The sequence below is a fragment of the Trematomus bernacchii genome, unplaced genomic scaffold, assembly GCF_902827165.1.
Source record: "Trematomus bernacchii unplaced genomic scaffold, fTreBer1.1, whole genome shotgun sequence".
NCBI classification, from domain to species: Eukaryota; Metazoa; Chordata; class Actinopteri; order Perciformes; family Nototheniidae; genus Trematomus; species Trematomus bernacchii.
The window spans coordinates 9411401-9426792 of NW_022987727.1; the positions used below are offsets into that span (position 1 = coordinate 9411401).

Sequence of the window (15392 nt, forward strand, 5' to 3'; positions counted from 1 at the left end):
TCTTATTGCACTTTTGGCAACGAGCATTGTCCACATCGAGACGGGTAAAGTTTAACCACACCTAGGAGCGCTTAGTTCTCTGCGCCATCTCCGCCCCGTGTGTGTGTGTGTGTGTGTGTGTTGCATGCATGTAGCAGCCACGTGTGTGTAAACTGCCCCGCCCCCTCCCACACAGACGGGAGAGAGAGAGATCTCTCGTTTGGATTGGAAAGACTGAAAATACATCATAGACGTAGTCTTATTGCATATTAGAAACGGAGTTGGCGACACTAAAACTGCAATATAATGTTTGTGTAGCAATAATACATATGACATATTTTTTAAATGTCTCCATTACCGATAAAAAGACCGATAACGTCGGAGCTTAACAGTACCAGTGTCTTTAATAATTCCGCCCCAGGGCCCGTTTAATAGCGGGGCTCGGTACCCATCCCTACTCATCTGAGCACTGTGACGGTACACACGTTCTGTCACTGGTTTCCTTCATATCCCCTGAGCCAAAATGGCTGCCCTGAGGAGAGAGCTGCAGTTGTACTCACTGACGATGTGCCCAGTGGTCTGGAAGGCCAGCTCTACGATGGTCTCATCGTGGTCGGAGGCTGCCTGGTGGAACACCGAGAAGATGTTCTTCCATCCCGAACGGATGTTAGCCGCCTGCGAGTTGACCATCTGAGCCACACACCTGATCACCATGTCTCTGATGGTGGGGGACCTGAGGGGAGGGGAGGGGCTTAATATAGAGCAATACTGTGTTTTCTCTGAGAACATCAAACCAACACTCCACTATAATTATAAAGAATCCATTCCACTTTCAAATTTAATTGAAGAGGCTAAATTGAGAGGATGTACATTTGTGTTCTCTAGTAAACAATTGTATTATAAACAGACTTAGTAGAATGATCATAAAGCAGCATAAAGCACCATCAATGTGCAGACGCTGTATAGAACTATGCCAAAGTGACTTTTGTACACAGAAATGTCAGTCTCTCAGGATCCCATCCGACCATACTACAGTTTGTTACCTGTTCTTCTTCATGATGTGCTCAAAAGGCCGGAGGAAGTCTTTCTGGAAGCGGAAGTTGGCCAGCTCTCCTTTCTCCAAGAACTTCATGGAGAGCTGCCTCAGGGAGTCCACAGCAAAGATGGCTACATCCTCGTTGGGGTTACAGCCCACCTGGAGGAGACAGCAGTCAGGAGGGGAGCTCAGAGATCAGTCAATAAACACTAATTAACAAGAATCATGATTACATGTTTCTTTACAAGGTCATTTTGTGTACTGTATAATCTCAATTAAAAGGACAGCTCAGCCCAAAGCTTAAATTGTCAATTTACAAACAGTTTGACTCTTTCAGCAGAAATAGAACAACATCAGCTTCCATTATATTTAGAGTTGTGTTTCTGGCCATTTGGAGAATGTAAGTCTAACATTCACGCTGAGTGTATGAAATCATTATATAGTGGAGGATCTACATTTCCTTTAAGAAACGGATATGTTTGGATCTTTGTACCCTACCGAATTAATCTCTATGTAAATAACAAGCTCAGTAAAGGAACACTTCAGTGCAATCATATTCTTAGGGGTGACTTGTGCGTACAAACTTAGGACAAAAGTGTCCCATCTAAGTACATCAAAATAAATGACAATATCCTTAAACTACACAACCTGTAGTAGTAAGAAGTCCTCAAGGGGGCGATACAGGACAACGGTCTTCCTCCTGCTGCTGCCTGGCACCCCCCCTCACTAACACACTGTAGCACATACTTTTGTAAATCCTCTAGCACACTGACCTTGTTGAAGTGGTCTCCTATGACCTGCCAGATTCGGGACCACTGCAGCCTGATGCGGTTCATGTTGTAGTACGAGATCTCCACGATCTTCTGCAAGCTGAACATCCTGGGCTGGTGTGCTGAGGCCAGCTCGTCCATGGACACGGCACACAGCCAGCGCACAAAGTCCACTGGACACATTCAAAACAGCAACACACAATGAAGAACTGCTCCTTCTTTGGAACATACACAGACAGAGATACTGTGCACCACACTCACCGATTGCATTTCCATCTAGTCTGGTGGATCCAGTGAAGATCCTGCAAAGATAGAAGAAGCGTTAGTATTTGTACAGAACAGAACCCTTCATTCATCATCAAAAACATATATTGATCATGCATTGATGATGTTATTCATGTCTATTTTGCCTTACCTGTCCACAGCTACCACCACACTCTGAGAACTGGTCTCTCCCACTGACTCCTGGATGTGAGCCATCTGTCTCTTGTCCTGACTGCCGACCAGGTTACCTGCCACACCAAAAGCATTGAACACAAGATAATGCATACAGGTATTAATGCAGAGTGTGTGCTGTTGTATCTAATTCAAACCCTATGTAGGTGTGATGAGAATCCTGAAGAAAGAGACATATTAAGCAGGTGATTATAAGAGATATAAGAGTGTGTCTCACCCAGGCCCAGGGGCATGAACTCCTCTGTGCCGGAGGGTAGACCCTTGATGCCGGCCTCCTTGTCCCGCACCACCCCTGAGATGTAGCGCGTCTTCACCCCGGTGCCGATCAACTGGGCGAGCTCCAGCTGACTGATACACCTCAAGATCTACAACACACAGAACACACATTAGTTCTACTTGATTCTTCATCCATTTGATTAGAGCTACAAATGATTCTGATTCAGTTTATATGAAAAATATCTTAAACAGTGCTCCTAAATGAGCTCTTTTATTATATTAAGCTCTAAAGGTTGAGGCATTTCCTTTGAGGGATGAGAATATAATTCAACAGGGCCACTAATTATCAAACATCTTCCATAAGAAATTGGCATTTATATATCTCCTATCATAACACATCAAGTATTGAATGAATAAAGTCCACCAGGTAAGGCTTGTTTATAGCAGTGAAGATTGCAGGAAATGGCTTTTTGCTAATGAAGCAGTTGTTGATCCCCTACACCTATCGGCTAGTTGTGAGGAGTGTGTAATTGCAAAAAGGTCGTTTTTCAAAAATCATGCAGCCCTACCTAAGCAAATAGGCCAGTGTATGTGCAAATGATATAACATAAGATATTTCTTAGATTTTAGAATACGTTTCTCTTGGACACTAAAGTGGAGGCTCACCTCGTGCCAGGAGTTGCCCAGGTAGTTCCCGTCGGTGTGGGCCACAGTGATCAGGGTCTTGATGGTGTCGATGTTCTTCTGCTTCATCTCTGTGATGCTGGAGCTGGCTGTCAGCAGGGTGAATCTGGCCAGAGCCTGGACATACGCATCCCGCTCCAGCTGCGCACAGGATCATGTGAGAGGTTAGAATAAACTCAGAATAATGCTTATTGTATTCCCTCATATACCTTGGAAACACATTTTTAGTACAATTAAAAAAGAAAATGGATTCCTGCTCCAGATCTTTCAGTTGAAGATACTCTATGAATACTTTGCATGTTTAACATTGAACAATCATGTCCCTATGCACGATGATGGACCACTATTCACAATTGGTTGGGCCACTCAACATTTATTATACATTTTCGCAGTTTTGTTTGGGGTTCCAGATTAATATTGTCCTCAGATAAATAAATAAATAATGATGTCGGCTAAAATGATTTATATTTACAGCTGAATCAAAAACAAATCTTAATCATAAAAGAAAATTCCTCCTAACCATCACAAAGGAACGCAACACGACATGAAATGGAAAAAATGGGCTCTAGTTCAGAGAGGGACCTTAAAAACAAGAAATATGCTCTTCACTTTTCAGTTTCTGTATTAAATTGGTACTGTGAACCATTTTGTTTTTCATTTACTAAAAGAGATCCTATTCATTTGGTCTTTTTTAAACCAATTGGTGTGTTTTCGCTATATTCTTATTTAATTAATATTTGTTAGGCATATTATTTGACCTTAGTTGAAACATTTAGGTGAAACATTTGAAAATACATAGTAATAACGTAGGGCTTGATGCGTTTTCAGATGTCAGACCTGCATGCTGAAGATGCAGGCGATCCTGATGGCACAGCGGATTCCCTCCAGGCACAGAGAGGCCACCTCGGGGTCGTCACAGTCCTGCAGCCCCACGCTGAACGCCGCCAGCAGGGGGGTCCACGCCAGCTGCAACACACACTCAGTATCAGCAGGGGCTTCACAACGCCAACACTTCCCCTCTGTGGTTACTATCTGCACTGCTCTGTCCAAACATGTGGTTTGATAAAGTCAGGAATGTACAGGGCTGCTTGCAAGACTTATTTAACATGGTTACTTATTGACTTTGGAAACATCATGCATTTGTTAAACAAGTCTTTTTTACAGTGGGTTTTTTCTTGAACTTTAAATACAATTTTACTGAGTATACTTTTTTTATAAATGAATTAAAAAAAGAAAGCTAAAAATTAAATATAAATAAATGTAAATATAAAAAATATAATGGATTAAGTTGTAATGTTAGTGTTATTCCAAAACGTATTTATCCAATACATAAAAAAGAATATACAAAAATAAATTAGATGTAATATCTTGTAGAGCTCTGCCACCTCCCAAACAAATATTGAACATTAACTAAACTATATTCGACATATTCTAAGCAATAACTCGCAAAAGTGGACGAAAGTGCCCGTCTGTAACGTTATAAAAAAGGCAGGTGGATTTACAACACAAGACAAAATGAAAGCACAATTTCACACAAAAGCTGTTTTATCTCGATCTTCTTGTTTTCATAACCGTTTGAAGCCAATATCATCATTTGAAATACATTTCCATTAATCACCCAGCTAAAGTAAATAAGATAAAAAGAGTAAGTACCTTGAACATGGGCCTGACGTGCTCCAGGTGTGTGGCGCTGAAGAAGGGCGCCTGAGCGTGGCTCACAGCCTCCATCAGAGCTTTGGCCGTCTTCGCCATCTGCTCCATCTCCACGTTGTACAGCAGACGCCGCTGCTTCTCACTGGCTACACCTGGAGGGAGGAGGAGGAGGAGGACAGGGATGTTTTCGGATGTTTTCCAGCAAACAAGTCAAACATTTCAGATCCTGAGCCCATGAGAGTGTATTCTTGGAAGTAGTCCTGACAGAATGAAAGGAGATGCTCACTCTGCTTGGTGGACTTTGGGGTGATGGAGAACTCTTTGCTCTCCTTCATGGCGATCTTCTTGCCTGCGATCTCGTCGTATATGGAAGATAGATACTCCTCAGGCAGGTCCTTACTGTCGTTGATGCCACGATTCATCTTAATGTACTGCTCCTTTGTCATCTTGTTCTTCACCTACATAAATGAAGAAGATGGAGGAGGGCAGTGATTCATCAAAAACACAGGAAATGGGGATTGTTGCATTGAGACAGTGTACAACTCTTACTGGCCATCTATTCAACCACTGCACATGTTCCAATGAACACACATTGATGAGCTGCTTAATGTTTTTGCATTAATCAGGTGTAAGCTTCCATCATAGTTTGGTCTCTTTACGCTGGACGTTTTTATCGAGCCAGAGCATGTATTTTAAATGACTGCGAGCATATGAACATTTAGTGTTACTGCAATCTTTGACAGGGTATTTACTGAACTACATACATGAATAAAGCCAGCTAAAGTTCATTTGATATGTTGTGTTGCTGCATGCAAATGTGTAGATTATTTGGTAGTTTAACAAACTTTTATAATGTGATTGCAAATCTTCACAGTCGAAAGCATTTTGCCACTTTTACAAAAACAATAAAATGACTTAGGTGGAATGATCTTAAGCCAACTTAAGAGTATTTCTCTTAACAGCAAAAAGGTAGCAGGCAATCTTATTAAGTAGTACAAGCTGCCATACAGTATTACACTGGTGAGATGTATCTTTTAATATACTGAAATAGATTTTCACTGTCATCATCTCACTCTCTTTCCGCCCCATCTATAAAGGTGTGTGTCACAGTGAGACATATTTTACACCTGCTTTTCCCAGACTTGACATTTCAGAAGCAATTTCCTCTGACTCGGTGGTCTGTCAGAAGAGATAAATCAGGAGCAGCAGCTTTTTATAGAAGGTCGCTTTGAGACAGATATGCTGCCAGCATAGAGGTCTCCGGTGAAGAAACACAGTCACCCAGAAAAAACACATGCAAGTGCTGGTAGATCACTTTTTACAGTTTACAAATGGCGTGCCAAAATATATAACAACTGTCACTGCGGTTGGATTCGTGAGTTGTAAAATCCTGTTTGAGAGTGTTATAAACTACTGTGCTGTGTTTTAGTGTGTGATTAGCATTCAAGCTCATTGATGTGTACTTAAACTGGACTTCCTGTGTCATATTTCATCTTTTGTAAGGCATTTTGATAGCGTGTCTCACCTGAGGGCTGTGCAGGTCGGTGGTGAGCATGATGATGGAGTATGCCAGCACATAGGCAGTGTCTGCACTGGCAAACAGAATCTGTCTGCAAAACAGAATACACATGAGAGCAACAATTAGCAGTTTGTTTTACTTTTAATTCAACATTAACTCTTAAAGGAGTGGAATACGTTTTAGAATCTTCTGTAAAAGTACTAATACTACATTGTAAAATATACTCCTCTACAGTAACTTACAATGCAAGTATCATCAGATAAATGTATTGCATTTGTAGTAAAAAGGGCCCTGTCAGTGTTTTACTTTTATATGTGATTTCATTTGATGAATGCATGTTGTACCTTAGTGCTGCAGATGTTAATGGTTTTGCTCATTTTAACGTATTTAATGTTGGGTAGTTTAATCTACAGCAATGCATCATATTCTATAAGACTATTATTATAATAATACATTTGTAGCTTTGTTGTTGTCCTGTAGGTCTAAATGATCATGAGTTTCTTCAAAAAATAGCGTTGTTTTCAGCTTTGTGACTACACGTGATCTTCTCAACTTCAGTTGATCACATACATCTAAAATAGTTAAATGTGTAAATACAAATCTGGAGATACATGCTTTACTGAACAGAAAGGGTTTGTTTTATCTGAAAAGTAACTAAAGCTGTAAAATGTAGTGCAGTAAAATATTCATATTAGATGGAATGGAATTACTCGAGTACTTGCACTCAAGTACAGTACTTGAGATAATGTACTTAATTACATCCCGGGCACTCTTGTGACTTGACTGAAAAATACATCTTTCTCAATTTGATAAAGAAATCTAAGGTGGGCCTTACCCCTGGTTGCACTCCAGGTATCGAGCAGCGAACTTCTCCATCAGCCTGTCGATCTTCTGAGCCTCCCCCGGCAGCCTGAAGCCTTCCAGGAACGCTCTGAGCGCCGAGACAAAGTCCCGCCCACAGAAGTCCAGCTGGTCCACGTAGCAGTACATCACCTCTATGTTGAACTTGATGTTCTCGCCCAGGTACTCTCCCACCTGGGTCTGTGGACGCACAAGTAGAGGGGTTGGATGAACTGTTTTGTTGCTTGAGAACACAGCGCTGTACAATTTAAATCTGTGTAATTCCTCACAGTGTCCAGTCTCTCCTCCTGGTGCAGGAACTGGGCGATGTCCTCGGCTGTGGAGCCCAGCATGCCCTGGTCCTGCAGGTACTGGATACCTCGCTTGGGCTTTTTGTTGAAACTGGGAAGAGAACAGAAGAAAACAGGATAAGAAAAAAAAGACTTGGCTGAAAATATTCCACGCGTTGTACATTTTTTTTTACATTCCTCTGGGGGTAATTTGGGGTTGAGTAGCCTATCTTTCCCTACATCCACATGTTGACTGCAGCGGCTGGGGATCAAACCACTGAACCTCTGCTTAGTAGACGCCTATTAAAGCAGCCCCTAAAGACCCACCAACAAAAGGCTGATCCTCAGTAATGCTAAGAGAAGAGACAAAGGGCTCACAGTTCGATGCCATGCTCGATGATGTCCTTCTGCTGTTTGATGACCTCGTACTGCTCGGGGTGGTCGGCCTGGGACAGCGCCACGCTGGAGGACACGGTGGAGTCCAACGAGCTGATGCTGTCTCGACGTCCAGCCAGCGGCTCTGGGAGCTTCAGCTCTCCACCGTCACTTTCTGAGGGATGCTCCTGGCCTGCAAGTAAATCACACACTCTTTAATTAAATGCTGATCTTCCTCCCTCTGCAGTGTGTACATATTTAAATGACACTTCTCACTTACCGAGGTTAGCCTGAAGGTTCGGGTTGACATACATGTCTTTGCTCCACTCCACCATACATTTTAGGATGGATACCAGACACTCCAAACCCTTTTTACGTAGGCTCAGCTCCTGTGGATATTAAAGACAGCATAAGTTAATTTACACAATCATTTTTTCCAAATCCAAAAGTCAAAATGTGTTGAATAAATGTACTTGTAGTTTTTGCCAAAAATCACAAGATGTTTTTTCTTGCAAAATATTGTATTTGAATCCATATCTGTTGGAGATCAGACTTTCAAGAACAACAAACAGTTTGCCGTTTTGATTTCTATTAATGGGGCGGTATGGAAGCAGCTAACAGCGTTATAAATGACATTTTAGTCAATTACTTAAAGGTGAGGTAGGTAAGTTTGAGAAACCGGCTCGAGATACACTTTTTGTTATATTCCATAGAATGCTCTTAACATCCCGATAGCAATGAATATCTTAAGTGCTTTGACAAAAAATCCATAAAAAAATGTCATCTGTTGAAGCCGTAGTACTGTAAAAAGCACGACCAATCATTTTAGCTGGCCCGGCTAAAATAACTGGATGGCCTACCTGCCTGTCAGCCTTCCATCTGTGCACAAACTTATCTCGTGCCCTCATTGGTCATGTGCGCGTTCGTGTGTGTTGGAGGAGGGGCTCTATAAGGAAGTGGCAGATTTTCTCCGGTTGTGTATTTTCAAATTCTAGCGCACTCGAGCCGGTTTCTCAAACTTACCTACCCCACCTTTAAGTCTTATGTAAAAATGAAAGAAGATCTGTCTTCAGTCGCTTGGCGCTTCATCAATACAATATTTAATAAAACTATTTATTTAACTAAATAATTAAATCTTATGAACCCCTTACTTCATATTGATGATTTTGTGAAGAATTACAAAATGTTTTAAGGGTGATGATGTCCTAAAATATGACGGCAGACATTTGAAGCTTCGTTTAATACCCAGTCATGTTACCCTCAGAACCTGACTGAAGGAGCTGTGACCAGAAGGTTCCTGCAGCAGAGGGTCAGTACCTGCAGAGGAGTCATCCCCAGCTCCTGCCCGCTGCGGCCCTGAGCGATCTTCGACAGGTCGCTCACCAGCCGCTCAAAGATGTTGGATGCATTCAAGTCACAGTCATAGTTCACGTAGATGTCAACCACGCACTGGGCATCTGGTGAGAGGTTGGACAAGTTCAAAATGCATAACTTGTTCTTACTTGAATACAATTCTCCAAAAAAACATATCCCCTGCCCAAAGAAAAGAAATAACCTAATTAATAACCCAATATAAAAGAGCCAAAAGAAATTATTCTCTGCAAGATCAGTGTATACAATTTAAAATCATATCCCCTGTACAACCACAGTAACCAGCAGACCAGATGTCTCCCTCTTCATATTTACAACTGTGCAAATAAGGGTCCCACAGCCTTGGGATTCTATGATTGTTTGGACTTTATAAAACAGGGAGCAGGACTCTCAATGTCATATCTGTTATTAAATTGAGTGGACAACTTTTATATTTGCATGAAGAGAAGAGGTGATTGTTATGCAATCAGAAAAAGAAATCCATCCAGTGATCCAGCCTCTTCTTCAGTCACATCATTAAACGTCAGCTCAACGCTGTAATCTCAGAATGTATTCTCCCACACCAGGTGCCTAATATCCCACAATCCTAAATGTCCTGTTGTGTCTAAATAAAGCTTTAAGTAACAATATTGATTAAGGTATCCCATGTCTTAAGGGTTTTAGTTTGACCGGGTGTGTTTTATTTGGTCATTTCTGACAGTGGATTCGTACCTGCACAGATGCGTGTTAGTGTCTGGATAACCATCCACTTGTGCTCAAAGGAGCTGGTCGATGTCTCTAGGATGGTCAGAAAAATCTCCCGAAAAAACACCTGAGGGAAGATGGACGAGAGATAGAAGTAGGGAGATTAAATGTCAGCATGACTTTATGATCAAACTGGCTTTAACAGGTACTCCGTCAGGTTCAAACTATCTGAGCACAGAGGAGAGTGATTCAGTTCCTCTGCGTCTGTACCTCAATCTGCATCTTCAGGTGGACCTTGAAGTGTGAGAGCAGGGTGAGGAAGATGGCCAACGAGAGCTCAAAGACCTCAGGCACGGAGGAGACGCCATTTTTGGACAGGGCCACGCACAGATACTGTTTGATGGCGTTGACGAACATCTCGTGGGTGCGGAACACGGGGCCGGCGCCCTGCAGCACGGAGAGCAGCAGCTGCAGGGAGACGATCTTAGAGCGCAGCTCATGGGACCTGGAGGAAAGGGAATGTATGATAACATTACTATGCTCAGTAGGCATAGATGTGCCCTAATAAACAGAAAGGAAACACAAGATACTGGGGTATAAGAGTGTTTCGTCATGGTATTTATTAAATGTAGGTCAGACTTCTTTGTGAGCTTCTTCCAGGCTCGGTTTACTCTGGCCTATTCTCTGCCTGGCTCAGGGTCTTATGTTACAGTAACTAGAGAGGACAGGGCCACAGTCGAATGGAAAAGGGCAAGTTAACCTGCGGAGACTCAGAAGAAGCGCTGTGAGGAAGCTGGAGGCATCGATATTCATTTTGGCAAACTGTAAAGGTTGCCGCATAAAAAAGAGTGGAAAGGATCTTCCTGAGCACAAATGTTGGTGATTTCAGACAAATGTTCCCCGTTACCATCATCATTTGAAATGATTCTAGGACAAGATCCCAGGGGAGATGTATGTGATCTACACGTAATATTAGACATATACAAATGTGGATCTTTGTTTTAACACATATATGAAGACATTCATCGTCAGTCCAAAATATGGCTCTTGTGCGCCCCTCCGGTCTTGAAAAATGCACTCACTTTGGGTCTGGGGGTCCTTCAGCCAGAGGCTTCATGGAGAGTTTGCAGAGAGAGCGGAACACCAGGAAGGCGTCTTTCTGCAGGATGTGGGAGAACCGGGCGGCACCGTGGGGTCCTTGCAGAGCGTCAGCATCCTGAAAAGACAGGGGGTGTCAGTGTTACTCTTTTGAAAAACAACATGTCTACAGAAAACAAGATAGAAAAGCAGCTCTGATTACTCTAGCCTAAACAGTTTGTTTGTTGGGACACTTCCATATTGATTGAGGTTTGTGGGAGAGCTCCGGATGATTCCAGAGGTCTTGAGGTGGAGTCAGGAATGTTATCAACAGGGCAAACGTGCTCCCTGACATTTTTGTTATCCAACTCCTCACATTCTGGTGGCAGCGCTACATATTTCTACTTTCAAACTTCACATAATATTCACTGAACTCTTCAACTTGCATGCCTGTTTAGCAGCTCCCTACACTTTTAACTGAGATGAATGCATGATACAGTCACTTCATTCATTAAGGTCAAAGTGGCATAAAAATCATCACATTTCTGATTTATTTGTGATGGATGGATGGATCTTCTTGCCCGTAAATAACCAACACAACACGGTGCAAAATTGATGCAAAACAACTGATTAAGAGTAAATGGCATAAATAGTTATTTCCACTTTGCTTCCCAATTGACTTATTATAATAACTAAAACTACTACGGTCTCTCACCAGCATATCTGTGGAGGAAACAGAAGAGCGGTCCTCAATGATGCCGTTCATCTGCTGACCCTCTGTTCTGACTCTGGGGGGAGTCACCTCTGTCTGCTCTTCCACAGGGGGGGCTGGGTGCTCACCTTCTGGAGGAAGGGAAAGAATGAGAGTTCCAGGTCATGCCAATCAAATAAAGACACTGTCGCAGAATAGTGCATAGACATCTATCAGAGTAGAACAGACAGATGTTCTAAACAACAGGATAACTCAGAGAGAAAGAGATTTCTGACCTGTTCCACTGTGTGTCTGTGCCGGGGTCTGCTCCCCCTCCTCTGCTTCAGCCACCGCTGACTCAGCTGGATTTACATCGCTCTGCGGTTTGTCTCCTTCCTCAGCTGGCTCCGCTGCTGGAGGAGGCGTCTCTGCACCCCCATCTTCAAAAACCGAATCTGTTGTAAACAAATAACAGATGAAGGTTAAATAATGTATGAACGGAAGGCTTTACAATCTCCAATTGTAATTTTTTCTTTGCATTAGAACCTTCAATTGAACCTGAAAGCTGGGGACGTAAATTGACCCTACCTGTTGATGGTGTGATCTGTTCTTCTCCTCCATTCATTGGAGTGTTGCCGCTCTCAGGTTCTCCATTCGTTGACGGAGCTTCTGAAGCTTGCTCCTGGTCCTGGTCCTGGTTCTGTTCCTGGTCCTGGTCCTGGTCCTGGTCCTGGTCAGAGGCTGGGGGTGGGGGCGTGGAGCTGGTGGTGTTGGTGGCAGTGAGGTCTGGAGAACTGGCTGCCGGGGAGGGGGAGCTCTGGGGCTCTGGAGTGGGTGTGCGGTCCGAGCGGGGGGAGCTGGACCTCAGATTACCCGGGACCGGGGAGGGGTTCTGGGGGGGCAGGCGGAGCCGGTCCTTCTCCTGCTCCTGAGCCTCCAGAGCCTGCAGGACAAGAGGAATTGTTCAATACAAGCGGTTTTGGAAGTTCAAGAGACATTTCATGAAAAAACATTTGGATTTATTATTATACAAATGACTCCTGATTAGCACAACACAGACCTCTGGAAGCCTATTTCAGCTAACAAAATGTGGTGTAAAGTGATTCTCAAAATAAGAGTATCTTGAATTAATTTCTAGTATCTAAAGTATCAAAAGATATGAAGTATGAGACTGAGTATTGTATTTTGAGAAAGTTTCCCGTGACTTCAGTGCCTGTACATTTCTTCTAAATTCACTAAAAGTATATAATCATAACATTTCAAAAAACTACAACTAAATAATTGCCTTAATGGAAATACTCAAAAAGGGTTTCAGGTGTTATATCTCTTGATTTTTGTATCCTATTCACCTGTAGTTTTAAATGTTTTATTAATATGTTATTACTAAAAGCTGAATTTTGTTAATGCTCAATTGACAATATTTTCAAATGTATGAATTATAGAAAAGAGAGACCAAAAATTGCTCTGTCAAAATCTTTAACTCTAATTGCCTACTAAATAAAACATGAATGTTGGGGCTAGCTTTTATCCAATGTTCAGATTTCCGTTCTGAAAAATGTATACCCAGCACTTTTTTTTAGCTCTTTTTACAAATGTACTAAAGTCCCTTTTTGGCTGAACAACTTGACTTTAAAAAGAAGGTGCCATGGAGAAAGCAATAGTTTGTATGGAAGGAGTAACAAAGTAAGAGCACTAACAGCCTGGTTCTCCATGCGTATGAAGATCACGTTGAGCATCTGTGTGAGCGTGGCCTTGGCCGTGGTCTGGTTGATGAGGTTGCGGCTGGCCAGGTAGATGTTGTAGCAGGTTCTGACGGTGAGCAGCACGGTGCCCTCGTGGATCTCTATGTGGGGGGAGGTCACCGCCGTCAGCAGCGCCTGGGCGGAGGAGGAAGTGGACAGTTATCAGAAGGGTGTCATGTTAACGCTGCTGCACCTGCTGAGTCACCGCTCTACTTCCCTAGCTTAAGCCACAAAAGTGTAGTTTTTCTTACTCTGCTGCTGCAGAATACAACTTCCATTTCAATGTTACAAGTAAGGTTCTATAAGTCAGGCTAAATAAACTGCACTGGAATTAAGGTCTCGTTTAGTAGTGAAGGTAAGACAAATATATGCTGATAATAGGCTATAAATCTTTTGTCAACAGTGATTAAACGACATGCTTATTACAGCAAGAGAGACTTTGCCCTTTCCCAACAAGCAGGATATGTATTTGATTAACTAAGAGGAGACCCGGGGCAGTACCGGATCATACCTGCTGAGCAAACACAAGGAATGTTATCAACCCCAAGAGGTGACCAGGAAGGGCAAATACATGTGGTAGGAGTCTGAGAAAGAAGTTTCAAATGTGCACTATTCAGGATGCATGATATGGCTACATCATATACCAGGGCTTCTCAAACTCTGGACCAAGGACCGAACTGCAAATCAATCCGGACCGAACCCTGTGTCCCATTATATAAAATGTAAATTATACAAAATAAAGGGGGACTTCACTGGCATTGATCCGGACCAGTGACCTTGTATAAAATTCACAAGTGGACCTTTAATAAAAAAGTTTGAGTACCGCTGTGATATACTGCTTTTATGCTGTTAACATTATCTTAGGGGCAAAGAATGAAGGATGTCTAAAATCCATTTTAAGAAAACAAAATATTCATTGGCCTTAATTAAAAGAATTTAATTAAGGATTACGTGGCTGATATTGTGACACACAAAAAAAGCATGATTAGTATGTATTTTATTTAAATACTCATAACCAACCCCAACTCCTCACATATAACATGCAGAAACATATTTTCTCAGTTACAGTAAATAGTGACAGAATTGATGAGAAAAGTGTGTCCGTCCTGCCTGTTTGGCCCGCCTGGCTCTCAGATCAACAGCAGCAGTGACAGCTGGAGGACCTGAAGGCAGCCAGATGTGGAGGGGTTCTAGGTTTACCTTGATGATCTGCAGCTGGACTCCCTCGTCGGTCTGCGGGCCCTGGAAGCAGTTACAGACGGTTTCCATCAGCCGGTCGATCAGCCTCTTGCCCGGGGTCCGGCTGTCCGGGGCGTTGCCTGTGATGTGGCCGTACGCTATCAGCTTCTGAAGGGGGGAGAAACACAGCACAGGTTAGGGCAGCAGAGGCAGGGTGTGTGTGTAAGTCTATTATTATTATCAGTACTATTATATCTGTATTGAAAAAGGACTGGCATATAAACACATTATCCCAGATTAAAGCTACAAATGTATTTCCATCTGCAGTGCCTGGGCAGGTGACACATGACAATCAAAACACATTGAAACATTTCCTGGTGCCTATCACATTAACAACTCAAATAGATCATATACAAATGTATACAAAATAAATACACACACATTTATCAATACAACTCTAAGGTTACAATTCCATTAAACTTACATATCAAATAACAGTCAAATTAATGTTGGCAAGACTGGCTGCTCAATATCCATTTTTTTGCAGAATGGGGAAAAGGGTAAAAAGTCTAAGCAGGTTAAAGAAACAGTTATTAAATACATTTTCTTGGATGTGATTCCGCATTTGTGTTTAGGTGTATGTGTGGGTTTAGAGTTTATTGCACTGTGTGTTTGGTTCGCTCACTTTTAGAACATTTTGTAACTTCTTTGTGTGTGTGTCTACATTGTAATTAGGAGTTCATTTCATTACAAAGGTGAGAATGTTTTGAAAAAAGGGCCATATGGGCCTTACTACTTCACTTCCATACAGTTGGGCAAAAAAAGGAGAA

General features: G+C 42.3%; 1 protein-coding gene across 2 annotated transcripts in view; it reads right to left on the minus strand.

Annotated features, from left to right (window-relative positions):
• arfgef2 (ADP-ribosylation factor guanine nucleotide-exchange factor 2 (brefeldin A-inhibited)) overlaps window positions 1-15392 on the minus strand; it is a 30000-nt gene that overhangs the window by 10609 nt on the left and 3999 nt on the right. Inside the window, exons 4-27 of one of the 2 annotated variants that reach the window (XM_034144931.1) lie at window positions 14584-14730; window positions 13339-13518; window positions 12230-12584; window positions 11938-12096; window positions 11666-11790; window positions 10956-11089; window positions 10144-10378; window positions 9901-10000; window positions 9136-9275; window positions 8099-8207; window positions 7822-8011; window positions 7444-7555; window positions 7149-7354; window positions 6320-6404; window positions 5081-5252; window positions 4795-4946; window positions 3979-4107; window positions 3124-3282; window positions 2459-2606; window positions 2201-2297; window positions 2047-2087; window positions 1789-1958; window positions 1023-1174; window positions 540-712 (exon numbers count right to left, since the gene is read on the minus strand). In XM_034144931.1, the coding sequence (XP_034000822.1) occupies window positions 540-712; window positions 1023-1174; window positions 1789-1958; window positions 2047-2087; window positions 2201-2297; window positions 2459-2606; window positions 3124-3282; window positions 3979-4107; window positions 4795-4946; window positions 5081-5252; window positions 6320-6404; window positions 7149-7354; window positions 7444-7555; window positions 7822-8011; window positions 8099-8207; window positions 9136-9275; window positions 9901-10000; window positions 10144-10378; window positions 10956-11089; window positions 11666-11790; window positions 11938-12096; window positions 12230-12584; window positions 13339-13518; window positions 14584-14730 (3670 nt within the window). Of the gene's footprint in view, window positions 1-539; window positions 713-1022; window positions 1175-1788; window positions 1959-2046; window positions 2088-2200; window positions 2298-2458; window positions 2607-3123; window positions 3283-3978; window positions 4108-4794; window positions 4947-5080; window positions 5253-6319; window positions 6405-7148; window positions 7355-7443; window positions 7556-7821; window positions 8012-8098; window positions 8208-9135; window positions 9276-9900; window positions 10001-10143; window positions 10379-10955; window positions 11090-11665; window positions 11794-11937; window positions 12097-12229; window positions 12585-13338; window positions 13519-14583; window positions 14731-15392 lie in introns of both variants that reach the window. The other variant, XM_034144930.1, reaches the window with a different exon arrangement.